The sequence below is a fragment of the Pinus tabuliformis genome, chromosome X (assembly GCF_031772625.1).
Source record: "Pinus tabuliformis cultivar Carrire ecotype Pingquan chromosome X, CPIR1, whole genome shotgun sequence".
Lineage (NCBI taxonomy): Eukaryota > Viridiplantae > Streptophyta > Pinopsida > Pinales > Pinaceae > Pinus > Pinus tabuliformis.
This window is the reverse complement of record NC_142308.1, coordinates 86,231,142-86,245,536: the sequence shown is the minus strand read 5'-3', so window position 1 is coordinate 86,245,536 and position 14,395 is coordinate 86,231,142. Positions and strand designations below refer to the sequence as shown.

At 38.9% G+C, this 14,395-nt stretch overlaps 2 protein-coding genes across 2 annotated transcripts; one reads left to right on the top strand and one right to left on the bottom strand.

Moving 5' to 3' along the window:
* Positions 1-824: 824 nt before the first annotated feature.
* On the bottom strand, positions 825-1,259 carry LOC149138500 (UDP-glycosyltransferase 71K3-like). Its single transcript, XM_089450374.1, has one exon. The coding sequence runs from the start codon at positions 1,257-1,259 to the stop codon at positions 825-827; it is 435 nt and encodes a 144-aa protein (XP_089306500.1).
* A 12,290-nt stretch (positions 1,260-13,549) lies between these two features.
* LOC149138499 (putative LRR receptor-like serine/threonine-protein kinase At4g37250) lies at positions 13,550-14,044 on the top strand. Its single transcript, XM_089450373.1, has one exon. The coding sequence runs from the start codon at positions 13,550-13,552 to the stop codon at positions 14,042-14,044; it is 495 nt and encodes a 164-aa protein (XP_089306499.1).
* Positions 14,045-14,395: the final 351 nt, after the last annotated feature.

Below are 14,395 nucleotides of genomic sequence, written 5' to 3'. Positions count from 1 at the left end.
TTTCCACGAGCTGAATTTTCCAAGATCCCAACACGGGTTGTTTGATTCATGGAAGTTCAAGTCTGTCTCTTTCTGAACGTGAACATGTGTCTTGAGTAGGTGATCTGCGAGCTTGAGTGGTGCAAAGATTATTATTTTTTTTTGTTTTGTGGGCACTCCCTCTAGTAAAGCGTGAAATGCGCTGATAGAGGGAAAACTTACGTTTTGAAATTTTTTGCGTTGCAACGCTCTCTAAGATGAATCCGGAGGTGTGTTGCTCATAGAGATGGTGTTGGCTTTTTCTGCATTATAAAAAAATAGGAGCGGCCCATCATGTTTTTTTTGTTATGCCACTTTTGTTTTCTCTTTTGTACATATATGTAATGTGTACCACTGAGCTATGTCATTTTGAACATATGACAAGAAAAAAAAAATGAGGTTTTGTTTTTTGTTTTTGTTTTTTGTTTTTTTTGTTTTTTTGTTTTTTGCCTTTATTACGCCGTAAGGCGTTCCCTCTGAAAGGAACTCCCCTCCATGCCGCGGTGTCTCGTTATGGGCCCTTAGATCGATTGTTAGACGATGGAATAAACTCCAGCCATTAGATCGTCAGTGAAAAATGTTGTAGGCGGTTCAGATTATTGGAATGTCGTAGGCAGTTGAGAATATTGCGCTTTTTAGAAACCGTTTTCGTGATGTTTTCCATCCTTAAGACAGTTGTTACTCAATGATGGGCCTTCCCCTCAATTTTGCCATCCCCTTCTTCATTTCCATTCCCCCTCTCCTTCCATTAATTCCCTCGCAGCTCTTTCCACTTCCTCTCTCTTCACCAATGCATCTGCGCCCTTCTACGCTTCAATGCCCACCTTCATCTCCTTCACTAGAAGGAAGGCATTCATTCTCTGTTTAGCAAAGAGAGGCCAAGCGATCATCGCCACTCCATGTAAGATGCTTTCGATCGTTGAATTCCAACCGCAATGAAAAAGGAAACCGTTTGTGGATGGATGAGAGAGGACAGCAATCTGAGGCGCCCATGAATCCACCACAAATCCACAGTCCTGGATTCGAGTCTCGAAACCCTCAAGTAGAACCTCCCTCATATCTGCTTCGGTAGTCATCGTGGATTCAGTTGGAGGAGGAGGCTCCTTACGCAACACCCAAAGGAACCGCTGCACGCTTGCTTCTAGCCCCAAAGCTAGTTCCTGAATCTGATTCTCCGACAGGGTGCGCGGCTCCCAAAAGAAACGAACAGAACTGACGAGGCGGGCTGGCGGTCCAGCCATTTGAGGCAGCCCTCCTTCTCAAACTTCTCTTCAGATTCTGACAGAGACAAAGCTATTAGCAGTCCAACGGGATAAATAGAAGGGGTCATTTCAACAGCGCTCAGAAACTTCCTTCCTTGAGAGCTTTTATTTGTGCTGGTTCCATTTCTTGGCATGTATTTATCAGAATTCCATGAGCAACCTGAAGCCGAAGGGAATGTTGAATGAACCAGTTGAATGAAATATCAGATCTGTCTAGAATAGGGTCTGGCAAATCTATTCCGAGAATCGGCGGAAGGCCCGTCAGAAAGAAATTATAATTAAAGTGGATGTAGTGTATATGTGATGTGGCAATGTCATGGCCTAGATTGTCAATCATAGCAACTCTCTAATTAGGACGTGGTTTAATATGGGGATATGTGTTCCAGCTTTTTGAATGCATGTGAAACTAAGCTGCCATGTTGTTCCCTTCTATCCATTGTATAAGACTTGTGTAACTGGTTACGCTGTAAGGCGTTCCCTCTTAAAGGAACTCCCCTCCATGCCGCAGTGTCTCGTTATGGGCCCTTAGATCGATTGTTAGACGATGGAATAAACTCCAGCCATTAGATCATCGGTGAAAAATGTTGTAGGCGGTTCAGATTATTGGAATGTGTAGGCAGTGGAGAATATTGCGCTTTTTAGAAACCGTTTTTGTGATGTTTTCCATCCTTAAGACAGTTGTCACTCAATGATGGGCCTTCCCCTCAATTTTTCCATCCCCTTCTTCATTTCCATTCCCCCACTCCTTCCATTAATTCCCTCACAGCTCTTTCCACTTCCTCTCTCTTCACCAATGCATCTGCGCCCTTCTACGCTTCAATGCCCACCTTCATCTACTTCACTAGAAGGAAGGCATTCATTCTCTGTTCAACAAAGAGAGGCCAAGCGATCATCGGCACTCCATGTGAGATGCTTTCGATTGTTGAATTCCAACCGAAATGAAAAAGGAAACCGTCTGTGGATGGATGAGAGAGGACAACAATCTGAGGCGCCGATGAATCCACCACAAATCCACGGTCCTGGATTCGAGTCTCGAAACCCTCAGGTAGAACCTCCCTCATATCTGCTTCGGTAGTCATCCTGGATTCAGTTGGAGGAGGAGGATCCTTACGCAACACCCAAAGGAACCGCTGCACGCTTGCTTCTAGCCCCAAAGCTAGTTCCTGAATCTGATTCTCCGACAGGGTGCCGCGGCTCCCAAAAGAAACGAACAGAACTGACGAGGCGGGCTGGCAGTCCAGCCATTTGAGGCAGCCCTCCTTCTCAAACTTCTCTTCAGATTATGACAGAGACAAAGCTATTAGCAGCCCAACGGAATAAATAGAAGGGGTCATTTCAACAGCGCTCAGAACCTTCCTTCCTTGAGAGCTTTTATTTGTGCTGGTTCCATTTCTTGGCATGTATTTATCAGAATTCCATGAGCTTCCTGAAGCCGAAGGGAATGTTGAATGAACCAGTTGAATGAAATATCAGATCTGTCTAGAAGAGGGTCTGGAAAATCTATTCCGAGAATCGGTGGAAGGCCCGTCAGAAAGAAATTATAATTAAAGTGGATGTAGTGGATATGTGATGTGGCAATGTCATGGCCTAGATTGTCAATCATAGCAACTCTCTGATTAGGCCGTGGTTTAATATGGGGATATGTGTTCCAACTTTTTGAATGCATGTGAAACTAAGCTGCCATGTTGTTCCCTTCTATCCATTGTATAAGACTTGTGTAACTGGTTCTGTTTCCTTGGTTAAGTGCAGGTTTCAGTTGATCAAATAAAAGCTGCAAATAAGTACACTGATGACACCATCTATGCTGGAGAAAAACTTATAATTCCTTGAGAGGGATATGGGAGCTCAGATTATATTTGAAAGTTTGTAGTACAGGTTGTCATGGAATGTGTATGCAGTAATTTGCACAACAGCCTCAAGTCCCCAGTCTTGATTAGATATAAGAGGTCGTCCAGTCCAGTTTGAGTTTTGGATTGTTTATGGTAGGTTATCTATCACAAATTTTAAGGAAATATGTGATAAGCCAGTTGGAAATGTATTTGTTTTGTTTATACAGGTTTCTTTTAGATTTGTTACTCAGGGGCATGATGTCATGTTCTAGAGATACCCTGTCCATGTATCTTTACTATCTCGTAAAATGCAAGTTGAATGCTAATCATGCCAGAGTCCAGTGATTCTTTGGAAACTCATGTAGCAAATGGGTGATTGGTGTGCCCTGCATGACAATGCTACCCTGCGTTTATTAATAAGCTTTATCGTTGTATTGAACTCTTGTATTTTGGTGAGTGGTCTGACTCTATTTATCAAGTATCTTTATTCTTTGTTCCACCTTATTGTAGAGCATTTCTTAGCGTAGTTGTTGTTCAGATTTTTGAATGCATGTGAAACTAAAGTTGCTGTAAGGCGTTCCCTCTGAAAGGAACTCCCCTCCATGCTGCGGTGTCTCGTTATGGGCCCTTAGATCGATTGTTAGACGATGGAATAAACTCTAGCCATTAGATCGTCGGTGAAAAATGTTGTAGGCGGTTCAGATTATTGGAATGTGTAGGCAGTTGAGAATATTGCGCTTTTTAGAAACCGTTTTCGTGATGTTTTCCATCCTTAAGACAGTTGTCACTCAATGATGGGCCTTCCCCTCAATTTTGCCATCCCCTTCTTCATTTCCATTGCCCCTCTCCTTCTATTAATTCCCTCGTAGCTCTTTCCACTTCCTCTCTCTTCACCAATGCATCTGCGCCCTTCTACGCTTCAATGCCCACCTTCATCTCCTTCACTAGAAGGAAGGCATTCATTCTCTGTTCAGCAAAGAGAGGCCAAGCGATCATCGGCACTCCATGTAAGATGCTTTCGATCGTTGAATTCCAACCGCAATGAAAAAGGAAACCGTCTGTGGATGGATGAGAGAGGACAGCAATCTGAGGCGCCCATGAATCCACCACAAATCCACGGTCCTGGATTCGAGTCTCGAAACCCTCAGGTAGAACCTCCCTCATATCTGCTTCGGTAGTCATCGTGGATTCAGTTGGAGGAGGAGGCTCCTTACGCAACACCCAAAGGAACCGCTGCACGCTTGCTTCTAGCCCCAAAGCTAGTTCCTGAATCTGATTCTCCGACAGGGTGCCGCGGCTCCCAAAAGAAATGAACAGAACTGACGAGGCGGGCTGGCAGTCCAGCCATTTGAGGCAGCCCTCCTTCTCAAACTTCTCTTCAGATTCTGACAGAGACAAAGCTATTAGCAGCCCAACGGGATAAATAGAAGGGGTCATTTCAACAGCGCTCAGAACCTTCCTTCCTTGAGAGCTTTTATTTGTGCTGGTTCCATTTCTTGGCATGTATTTATCAGAATTCCATGAGCTTCCTGAAGCCGAAGGGAATGTTGAATGAACCAGTTGAATGAAATATCAGATCTGTCTAGAAGAGGGTCTGGCAAATCTATTCCGAGAATCGGCGGAAGGCCCGTCAGAAAGAAATTATAATTAAAGTGGATGTAGTGTATATGTGATGTGGCAATGTCATGGCCTAGATTGTCAATCATAGCAACTCTCTGATTAGGACGTGGTTTAATATGGGGATATGTGTTCCAGCTTTTTGAATGCATGTGAAACTAAGCTGCCATGTTGTTCCCTTCTATCCATTGTATAAGACTTGTGTAACTGGTTCTGTTTCCTTGGTTAAGTGCAGGTTTCAGTTAATCAAATAAAAGCTACAAATAAGTACACTGATGACACCATCTATGCTGGAGAAAAACTTATAATTCCTTGAGAGGGATATGGGAGCTCAGATTATATTTGAAAGTTTGTAGTACAGGTTGTCATGGAATGTGTATGCAGTAATTTGCACAATAGCCTCAAGTCCCCAGTCTTGATTAGATATAAGAGGTCGTCCAGTCCAGTTTGAGTTTTGGATTGTTTATGGTAGGTTATCTATCACAAATTTTACGGAAATATGTGATAAGCCAGTTGGAAATGTATTTGTTTTGTTTATACAGGTTTCTTTTAGATTTGTTACTCAGGGGCATGATGTCATGTTCTAGAGATACCCTGTCCATGTATCTTTACTATCTCGTAAAATGCAAGTTGAATGCTAATCATGCCAGAGTCCAGTGATTCTTTGGAAACTCATGTAGCAAATGGGTGATTGGTGTGCCCTGCATGACAATGCTACCGTGCGTTTATTAATAAGCTTTATCATTGTATTGAACTCTTGTATTTTGGTGAGTGGTCTAACTCTATTTATCAAGTATCTTTATTCTTTGTTCCACCTTATTGTAGAGCATTTCTTAGCGTAGTTGCTGTTCAGCTTTTTGAATGCATGTGAAACTAAAGTTGCCATCTTGTTCCCTTCTATCCATTGTATAAGACTTGTGTAACTGGTTCTGTTTCCTTGGTTGAGTGCGGGTTTCAGTTGATCAAATAAAATCTTCAAATAAGTACACTGATGACACCATCTATGCTGGAGAAAAACTTATAATTCCTTGCCTGAAATCTTAAATAATCCCCAAAGTTTTCTTAGCTTTTCATAGAATTAACAAACACTCATATCCTTTATACAATGTAATTGAATTGGCACCTGAAAATAAAAAAACCTCAAGAAAAGATTTGCACAATCTTTCATTTATAGAAGAGGCCAGCAAATTTTCAATTTTTCAGAATTTCGCCATAATTTTAAGGTTGAACAGCGTAACCTTAAACCCTAACCCCAGAAATAAATATCCCACTAAACCCCAAGTAATACATATAAGATCAGACTGCAAGCCAAAGAACTCAGTTTTTGGAATTTTTCACACTGCTGGATTGTTTGAGAAAGAGAAGCCCTTGTACGCGTACCCTGCAATTCTCGAATAATAGAACCCTGGGACAAACAGGATTGTTTGATCCCCAAAGTTTTCTTAGCTTTTCATAGAATTAACAAACACTCATATCCTTTATACAATGTAATTGAATTGGCACCTGAAAATAAAAAAACATCAGGAAAAGATTTGCACAATCTTTCATTTATAGAAGAGGCCAGCAAATTTTCAATTTTTCAGAATTGGCCATAATTTTAAGGTTGAACAGCGTAACCTTAAACCCTAACCCCAGAAATAAATATCCCACTAAACCCCAAGTAATACATATAAGATCAGACTGCAAGCCAAAGAACTCAGTTTTTGAAATTTTTCACACTGCTGGATTGTTTGAGAAAGAGAAGCCCTTGTAGCCCTTGTACGCGTACCCTGCAATTCTCGAATAATAGAACCCTGGGACAAACAGGATTGTTCCCAACAATGCAAACAACATACCTGAACAACAATAAATAGAAATCCCACAAAAATAAAATCAGATATAACCCTCAATCTTCAGCAGTAAGGCAACACCGATATAAGAGGCCAAAAAATCCAAAAACGGATTTGAGAAATAGAAGAAAAATGAAATGCTTTATTTCCGGATAAAAATCATAGACAAACCATGGGTTCTGTCACCACCGATTTGCTGAGAGAACATGAAGAGGCCAATGGCAATGACGATGGTGTCGAGGATTAACAGTGCAACTGCCAATGATATTTCCTTTCTGGGGGGCTTGCTGGGTACAATAAACGTACCGCTGAAATCATTGTCGTTTACATAAGCCATGGACATGGATGGAACAAATCAAACCTCTTCTATTCGGCCTTATTATGGCAAAAACGCTTCTCCAAATTGCTCTCCATCAGATCTGTTCGTCCCAGAGATATTCAATATCTATATATAGCCACTATGATTGAACTTAGCTCCAAAAGCCGCTTTCTTTGCAAACATCTGCTTGTGACAAGGAGAGTAACGTGCATTAAAGCTTCTCCCAAACGCCTTGTCGGAAGCCTTACCTTGGAAGTTGATCGTTCATGCTTCAAACCTCATTAACTTAAAGCTACCGATGAAAATATCAGCGTAATTTTGGCGGGGTAATAATGTTGTTTAATTACGCCGTAAGGCGTTTCTCTTTGAAATGGGTAGGTCAAATTGACAGATCATTGAGTTGGAAGGTTTGTAATAGTCCTCGTAGAGAGATATTTCAAATAATTCTTCAGTATTGTGCTTGAATATAATGAAAATGGATAGAGAAACACCTAGAGAAATCTTGGGGTAGAGTTGCTGCCTTTGCTTGTGACCTTCTGAATCTCAAAAAAATTATTTGTGATGAGTCATATTATGATTTACATCTTCAAGAAATACTTCGTATCCTTTTTCAAGAAATACTTTGTATCCTTTTTCCAACTTTTAAGCTGAAATATGCATATTGTCACACCAATGCATTTGATTACCCATTTAACACCAAAACAGAAGGCACGGGTCTAAAAATTGTTTAGTTTGAGTTTGTGAGCAGGATGTGAAATGGTTCAATTTGTTTCTGCATGGTTGTTTTTTATTTTTTTTACAAATACAACCCTTCAATTGCTTGCATATTATGAGTTTCTTATGGATTCCACAATCTCCCCTGTTTAGCTACTGTACCTTTAGCTAATACATAGTCATTTGAAAAAGATGTACCTTCAGCTCCCGTATCTATTTTTTCACCATCTTTATGACTGCAATCAGATTAGATAAACATTGAATAACTATAATTTTCAATTTTAGTCACCTTGTCTTGGGCCAAACTTTTAAACATTATGGCACCTCTTTCATTACAAGCATCAGGGGAATTGACATTATTACAAAGATTTTGGTTGATGTTGTATGTATCAGGTTCCGTACCTGTATATTGGTTGATGTAACAAAGGTGGATCTGAGTACCACTATGTTGGGATTCAAGATATCAATGCCTATTATGATTGCTCCAACTGCCATGCAAGAGATGGCTCATCCCGAAGGTATGCATTAGATTATTGTATTACAGTTAACATCCTATTTTGATGCATATATTTTCTGAAAGTGAATCCATCATCTTTTACAGGAGAGTATGGTACTGCAAGAGCGCTGGAACTATAATGGTTTGGGCAACAGTCTTCTCTTTGTGGGATCGATCTTGTGAATGTTTTAATTTCCTTCTAGCTATTAAGGATTTAAGAAATTATAATGATTTTGGATTTTGAAATAGTTTGTTGTGTTGATAAAAATTGAGGCTTGGACATATTTGTTGTAGACGCTTTCTTCATGGGCTACATCAAGTGTTGAAGAGGTTGCTTCAACCGGACCAGACATTCGCTTTTTTCAACTTTATGTAAGTTTATCATTTCCACCCATATGATTGTCTTCCCATGTTTTCTGAGATGTAATTGAGTTCATATCCATCCAATTGTATTATAGGCTCCTAAACCAATGGTAAGATCAATTATATTGCGTTGGGTTTACTAAATGTGGATGTATGAGTGGTGTTAAAATTTAGATGTCATTGCTGGCAGGTTTACAAGAATAGGAATGTTGTTGTACAACTTGTTAGAAGAGCAGAGAGGGTTGGTTTTAAGGCAATTGCACTGACTGTGGACACACCTCGACTTGGGCGGAGGGAGTCTGACATTAGAAATAGGTAGTGAAAATTCATTCTATTTTAGATTTGCTGACAGGACTAGGTAGACACGTGGGATAAATCTTATATTCAGATTATACTCCTCTTTAACGTTATGAGTTTGTACCCATGTTTTAACACTTTCTCAACTCTCAATAAAAATAAAAAAAATTGTGGAATTCTTTTAGGATCAGAAGCGACGCTAGGGTTATAAAAAGCATTTAGCGCCTATAATGTATCAAACTTAAAATAAGTTAGAAGTCTCCATGTTATCTGGGATTCCTCTTTGTTCATCCCTTGTCTAACACTGAGGTATCTAATGTTCCGAAAAGTCTCATTGTGATATCCACTAACAGAAGGCACGGGTCTAAAAATTGTTTAGTTTGAGTTTGTGAGCAGGATGTGAAATGGTTCAATTTGTTTCTGCATGGTTGTTTTTTATTTTTTTTACAAAGATAGCCCTTCAATTGCTTGCATATTATGATTTTCTTATGGATTCCACAATCTCCCCTGTTTAGCTACTATACCTTCAGCTAATACATAGTCATTTGAAAAAGATGCGCCTTCAACTCCCGTATCTATTTTTTCACCAACTTTATGACTGCAATCAGATTAGATAAACATTGAATAGCTATAATTTTCAATTTTAGTCACCCTATCTTGGGCCAAAATTTTGAACATTATGGCACCTCTTTCATTACAAGCATCAGGGGAATTGACATTATTACAAAGATTTTGGTTGATGTTGTATGTATCAGGTTCCGTCCTTGTATATTGGTTGATGTAACAAAGGTGGATCTGAGTGCCACTGTGTTGGGATTCAAGATATCAATGCCTATTATGATTGCTCCAACTGCCATGCAAAAGATGCCTCATCCCGAAGGTATGCATTACATTATTATATCACAGTTAACATCCTATTTTGATGCATATATTTTCTGAAAGTGAATCCATCATCTTTTATAGGAGACTATGCTATTGCAAGAACTGCTGGAACTATAATGGTTTGGGCATCGGTCTTCTCTTTGTGGGATCGATCTTCTGAATGTTTTAATTTCCTTCTAGCTATTAAGGATTTAAGAAATTATAATGATTTGGATGTTGAAATAGTTTGTTGTGTTGATAAAAATTGAGGCTTGGACATATTTGTTGTAGACGCTTTCTTCATGGGCTACATCAAGTGTTGAAGAGGTTGCTTCAACTGGACCAGGCATTTGCTTTTTTCAACTTTATGTAAGTTTATCATTTCCACCCATATGATTGTCTTCCCATGTTTTCTGAGATGTAATTTAGTTCATATCCATCCAATTGTATTATAGGCTCCTAAACCAATGGTAAGATCAGTTATTTTAGATTTGCTGACAGGACTAGGTAGACACGTGGGATAAATCTTATATTCAGAGTATACTCCTCTTTAACATTATGAGTTTGTACCCATGTTTTAACACTTTCTTAGCTCTCAATAAAAATCAGAACATTGTGGAATTATTTTAGGATCAGAAGCGACGCTAGGGTTAGAAAAAGCATTTAGCACCTATAATGTATCAAACTTAAAATAAGTCAGAAGTCTCCATTTTATCTGGGATTCCTCTTTGTTCATCCCTTGTCTGACACTGAGGTATCTAATGTTCTAAAAAGTCTCATTGTGATATCCACTAACAGAAGGCACGGGTCTAATTTTTTTTTAGTTTGAGTTTGTGAGCCGGGTGTGAAATGGTCCAATTTATTTCTGCATGGTTGTTTTTTATTTTTTTTACAAAGATAGCCCTTCAATTGCTTGCATATTATGAGTTTCTTATGGATTCCACAATCTCCCCTGTTTAGTTACTGTACCTTCAGCTAATACATAATCATTTGAAAAAGATGTACCTTCAGCTCCCGTATCTATTTTTTCACCATCTTTATGACTGCAATCAGATTGGATAAACATTGAATAGCTATAATTTTCAATTTTAGTCACCCTGTCTTGGGCCAAACTTTTGAACATTATGGCACCTCTTTCATTACAAGCATCAGGGGAATTGACATTATTACAAAGATTTTGATTGATGTTGTATGTATCATGTTCCGTCCCTGTATATTGGTTGATGTAACAAAGGTGGATCTGAGTACCACTGTGTTGGGATTCAAGATATCAATGCCTATTATGATTGCTCCAACTGCCATGCAAAAGATGGTTCATCCTGAAGGTATGCATTAGATTATTGTATTACAGTTAACATCCTATTTTGATGCATATATTTTTTGAAAGTGAATCCATCATCTTTTACAGGAGAGTATGGTACTGCAAGAGCTGCTGGAACTATAATGGTTTGGGCATCAGTCTTCTCTTTGTGGGATCGATCTTCCGAATGTTTTAATTTCCTTCTAGCTATTAAGGATTTAAGAAATTATAATGATTTTGGATGTTGAAATAGTTTGTTGTGTTGATAAAAATTGAGGCTTTGACATATTTGTTGTAGATGCTTTCTTCATGGGCTACATCAAGTGTTGAAGAGGTTGCTTCAACTGAACCAGGCATTCGCTTTTTTCAAATTTATGTAAGTTTATCATTTCCACCCATATGATTGTCTTCCCATGTTTTCTGAGATGTAATTGAGTTCATATCCATCCAATTGTATTATAGGCTCCTAAACCAATGGTAAGATCAGTTATATTGCGTTGGGTTTACTAAATGTGGATGTATGAGTGGTGTTAAAATTTAGATGTCATTGCTGGCATGTTTACAAGAATAGGAATGTTGTTGCACAACTTGTTAGAAGAGTGGAGAGGGCTGGTTTTAAGGCAATTTCACTGACTGTGGACACACCTCGACTTGGGCGGAGGGAGTCTGACATTAGAAATAGGTAGTGAAAATTCATTCTATTTTAGATTTGCTGGCAGGACTAGGTAGACACGTGGGATAAATCTTATATTTAGAGTATACTCCTCTTTAACATTATGAGTTTGTACCCATGTTTTAACACTTTCTCAGCTCTCAATAAAAATCAAAACATTGTGGAATTCTTTTAGGATCAGAAGCGACGCTAGGGTTAGAAAAAACATTTAGCACCTATAATATATCAAACTTAAAATAAGTCAGAAGTCTCCATTTTATCTGGTATTCCTCTTTGTTCATCCCTTGTCTGACACTGAGGTATCTAATGTTCTGAAAAGTCTCATTGTGATATCCACTCATACATGCTAGATAGTAAGGCACACCTCTGTGTTGAGATAAAATTCTGGATCCATAATTGTTTTTGACTTCTATTCATTTTCCTTTGTCAAAAATGTAGATTCGCATTGCCTCCACATCTTACCTTAAAGAATTTCGAAGGTTTGGATCTTGGGAAAATGGAGAAGGTATGTATTCCATTTTATGAGTTCTTTAAATAGAAGGATGTTGTTTTTAGTTCTTCCTATATTCAAGGTCCAAACTTCTTCCTTAAGTTGGTCTTTTCTTGCAGACAGCGGCTTCTGGACTGGCATCATATGTTGCAAGTCAAATTGAAAGATCATTAAGTTTGAAGGTTTGTAATAGTACTGGTAGAGAGATATTTCAAATAATTCTTTAGTGTTGTGTTTGAATAGAATGAAAATGGATAGAGAAGCACCTGGAGAAATCTTGGGGTTGAGTTCCTGCCTTTGCTTGTAACCTTCTGAATCTCAGAAAAATTATTTGTGATGAGTCATATTATGATTTACATCTTCAAGAAATACTTCGTATCCTTTTTCAAGAAATACTCTATATCCTTTTTCCAACTTTTACGCTGAAAATATGCATATTGTCACACCAATGCATTTGATTACCCATTTAACACCAAAACAGAAGGCACGGGTCTAAAAATTGTTTAGTTTGAGTTTGTGATCAGGATGTGAAATGGTTGCAGACAATTACCAATTTGCAAATACTTGTGAAGGGGTTTTGAGAGTTACAGTATGTCATGTATGTAGACACACCTCCCATGGTCATAGGGGCACTCCAATTCAAAATTTCTTCTGCTCTCCAATCAGATTTCCTATATGGTTTTTCAATTGTACTCTCCCATAGTAGAACATATTTTGTATGCAAAACATAGGCGAAATTATATTGCATCACTGAAATCAGCAAGCAAACCTAATCAACATCCCACATGGGGAGGGGTTGAAGATGGGAGCTACCTACGATGGAAATAAGTTATCTTGAGAGACATCCATGGTTGACCAAGTCTCACACAATATCAAAGCCACTCCTAACCCAATTGAAAGGGAGGAAGGAAAAACTCTTAGCTGACATTGAGGCGCAACTTGGGAAGGTGATATATGGTGTATTATTGTTGCAATGGCAGGGGATGGATTTTTATTGCTGGTTGGACCAAAAGAAATTGATGCAAATCGATATTAACTACTTATTGATAATTTTGCCCACTGAGTTCCCTGAGGTCGAGTATAATGCTTTCCTTGCTTATCAAAGAGTATTGCTTATCAAAGAGTATTGATTCCTTTTCAATTTCAACATTCTGGATAACCAAATCTAGTTCTCTGTAATCATTGCAAAAGGGAGTCCATTATCATGTAGGGTTTGAATTGTTATTATCCTCTTGTTGCATGCTAATCTTGATCATCTTGTTCAGCTTCTAAGGTTCTTAGTGGCCTATCCTTTTCAGATCCTTTGACTAACACTATATCTCTCCAATCTTGTAGGAAGGTCATCAAACTCTCCCTTTTATCTGCCATGGTTGGCCAGGATTAAAATTTCAAAGGGAGTAGCCAGAGGCATGTCTTATTTACATGAAAGGAAGTTTGTTCATGCAAATATTAATCCAAGAAACATCCTTCTAGGCTTTGACATGGAGCCATACATAGCATATTTTGGGCTAGAAAAGCTACTGGACATTGCCAATGTCAAGTATAGTAGCTCTGCTATCCACCTAAGGAACCTTGAAGGTATATTTTCAGGGAGAAAATGCTCCACTGGCTCCTGCGATAGCCTGCAAACAACACCTGATTTGCTGAGCAGTCCAGGCACATCCAAGAACTTTGTATCTCCTTACCAGGCCCCAGAGGCATTGAAAAATCTCAAACCCAACCAAAAGTGGGATGTTTATTCCTTTGGGGTTATTTTTTTGGACATTCTTACTGGGAAGCCACCTTCAGATAAGGATTTTACAACATGCGGTCAAAAATTTGTTAATGACAAGCATCGCCTTTTGCACATCATAGATCCTACTCTTCAACCAGAGGTTGAAGGAAGGGAAGAAATCTCAGTGTCTGTGGGGATTGCATTGAATTGTGCTTCTGCTTCCCCTCAAAAGAGACCATCAATGAAGGAGGCATTTTTCTAGAAAAAATGCCATCATCCACAACCGATTAACCAATTCTTTCTTCCTATGTATCATCCTTGCTTTGACATAAGTTGGACAGAGATGAGGACTTACACCCACATTCCGTATTCAACAACTCTACTTAGACATTTCCATAACTGACATAGACACCTCTATGATTGGGACTCAGACAAACTCTGTTGTCAACTCAGCTGCTTATGAGATCTCTAGAGTCTTCTTAAAAATTTTAGTATTCTACAGTTGAGGATTGTAGCAAAACTCAGGGATCAAACTTAACTCCATGCTTATGAGGCATCTGCATTCTCACAGTTTACTTGCAGCTCATTCTCAGTTTTAATGGGAAGGTGATAT

Excerpts from the sequence above, each read along its gene's own strand:
- LOC149138500 (XM_089450374.1), bottom strand. The coding sequence starts at position 1,259 with ATGGCTGGACCGCCAGCCCGCCTCGTCAGTTCTGTTCGTTTCTTTTGG.
- LOC149138499 (XM_089450373.1), top strand. The coding sequence starts at position 13,550 with ATGGAGCCATACATAGCATATTTTGGGCTAGAAAAGCTACTGGACATT.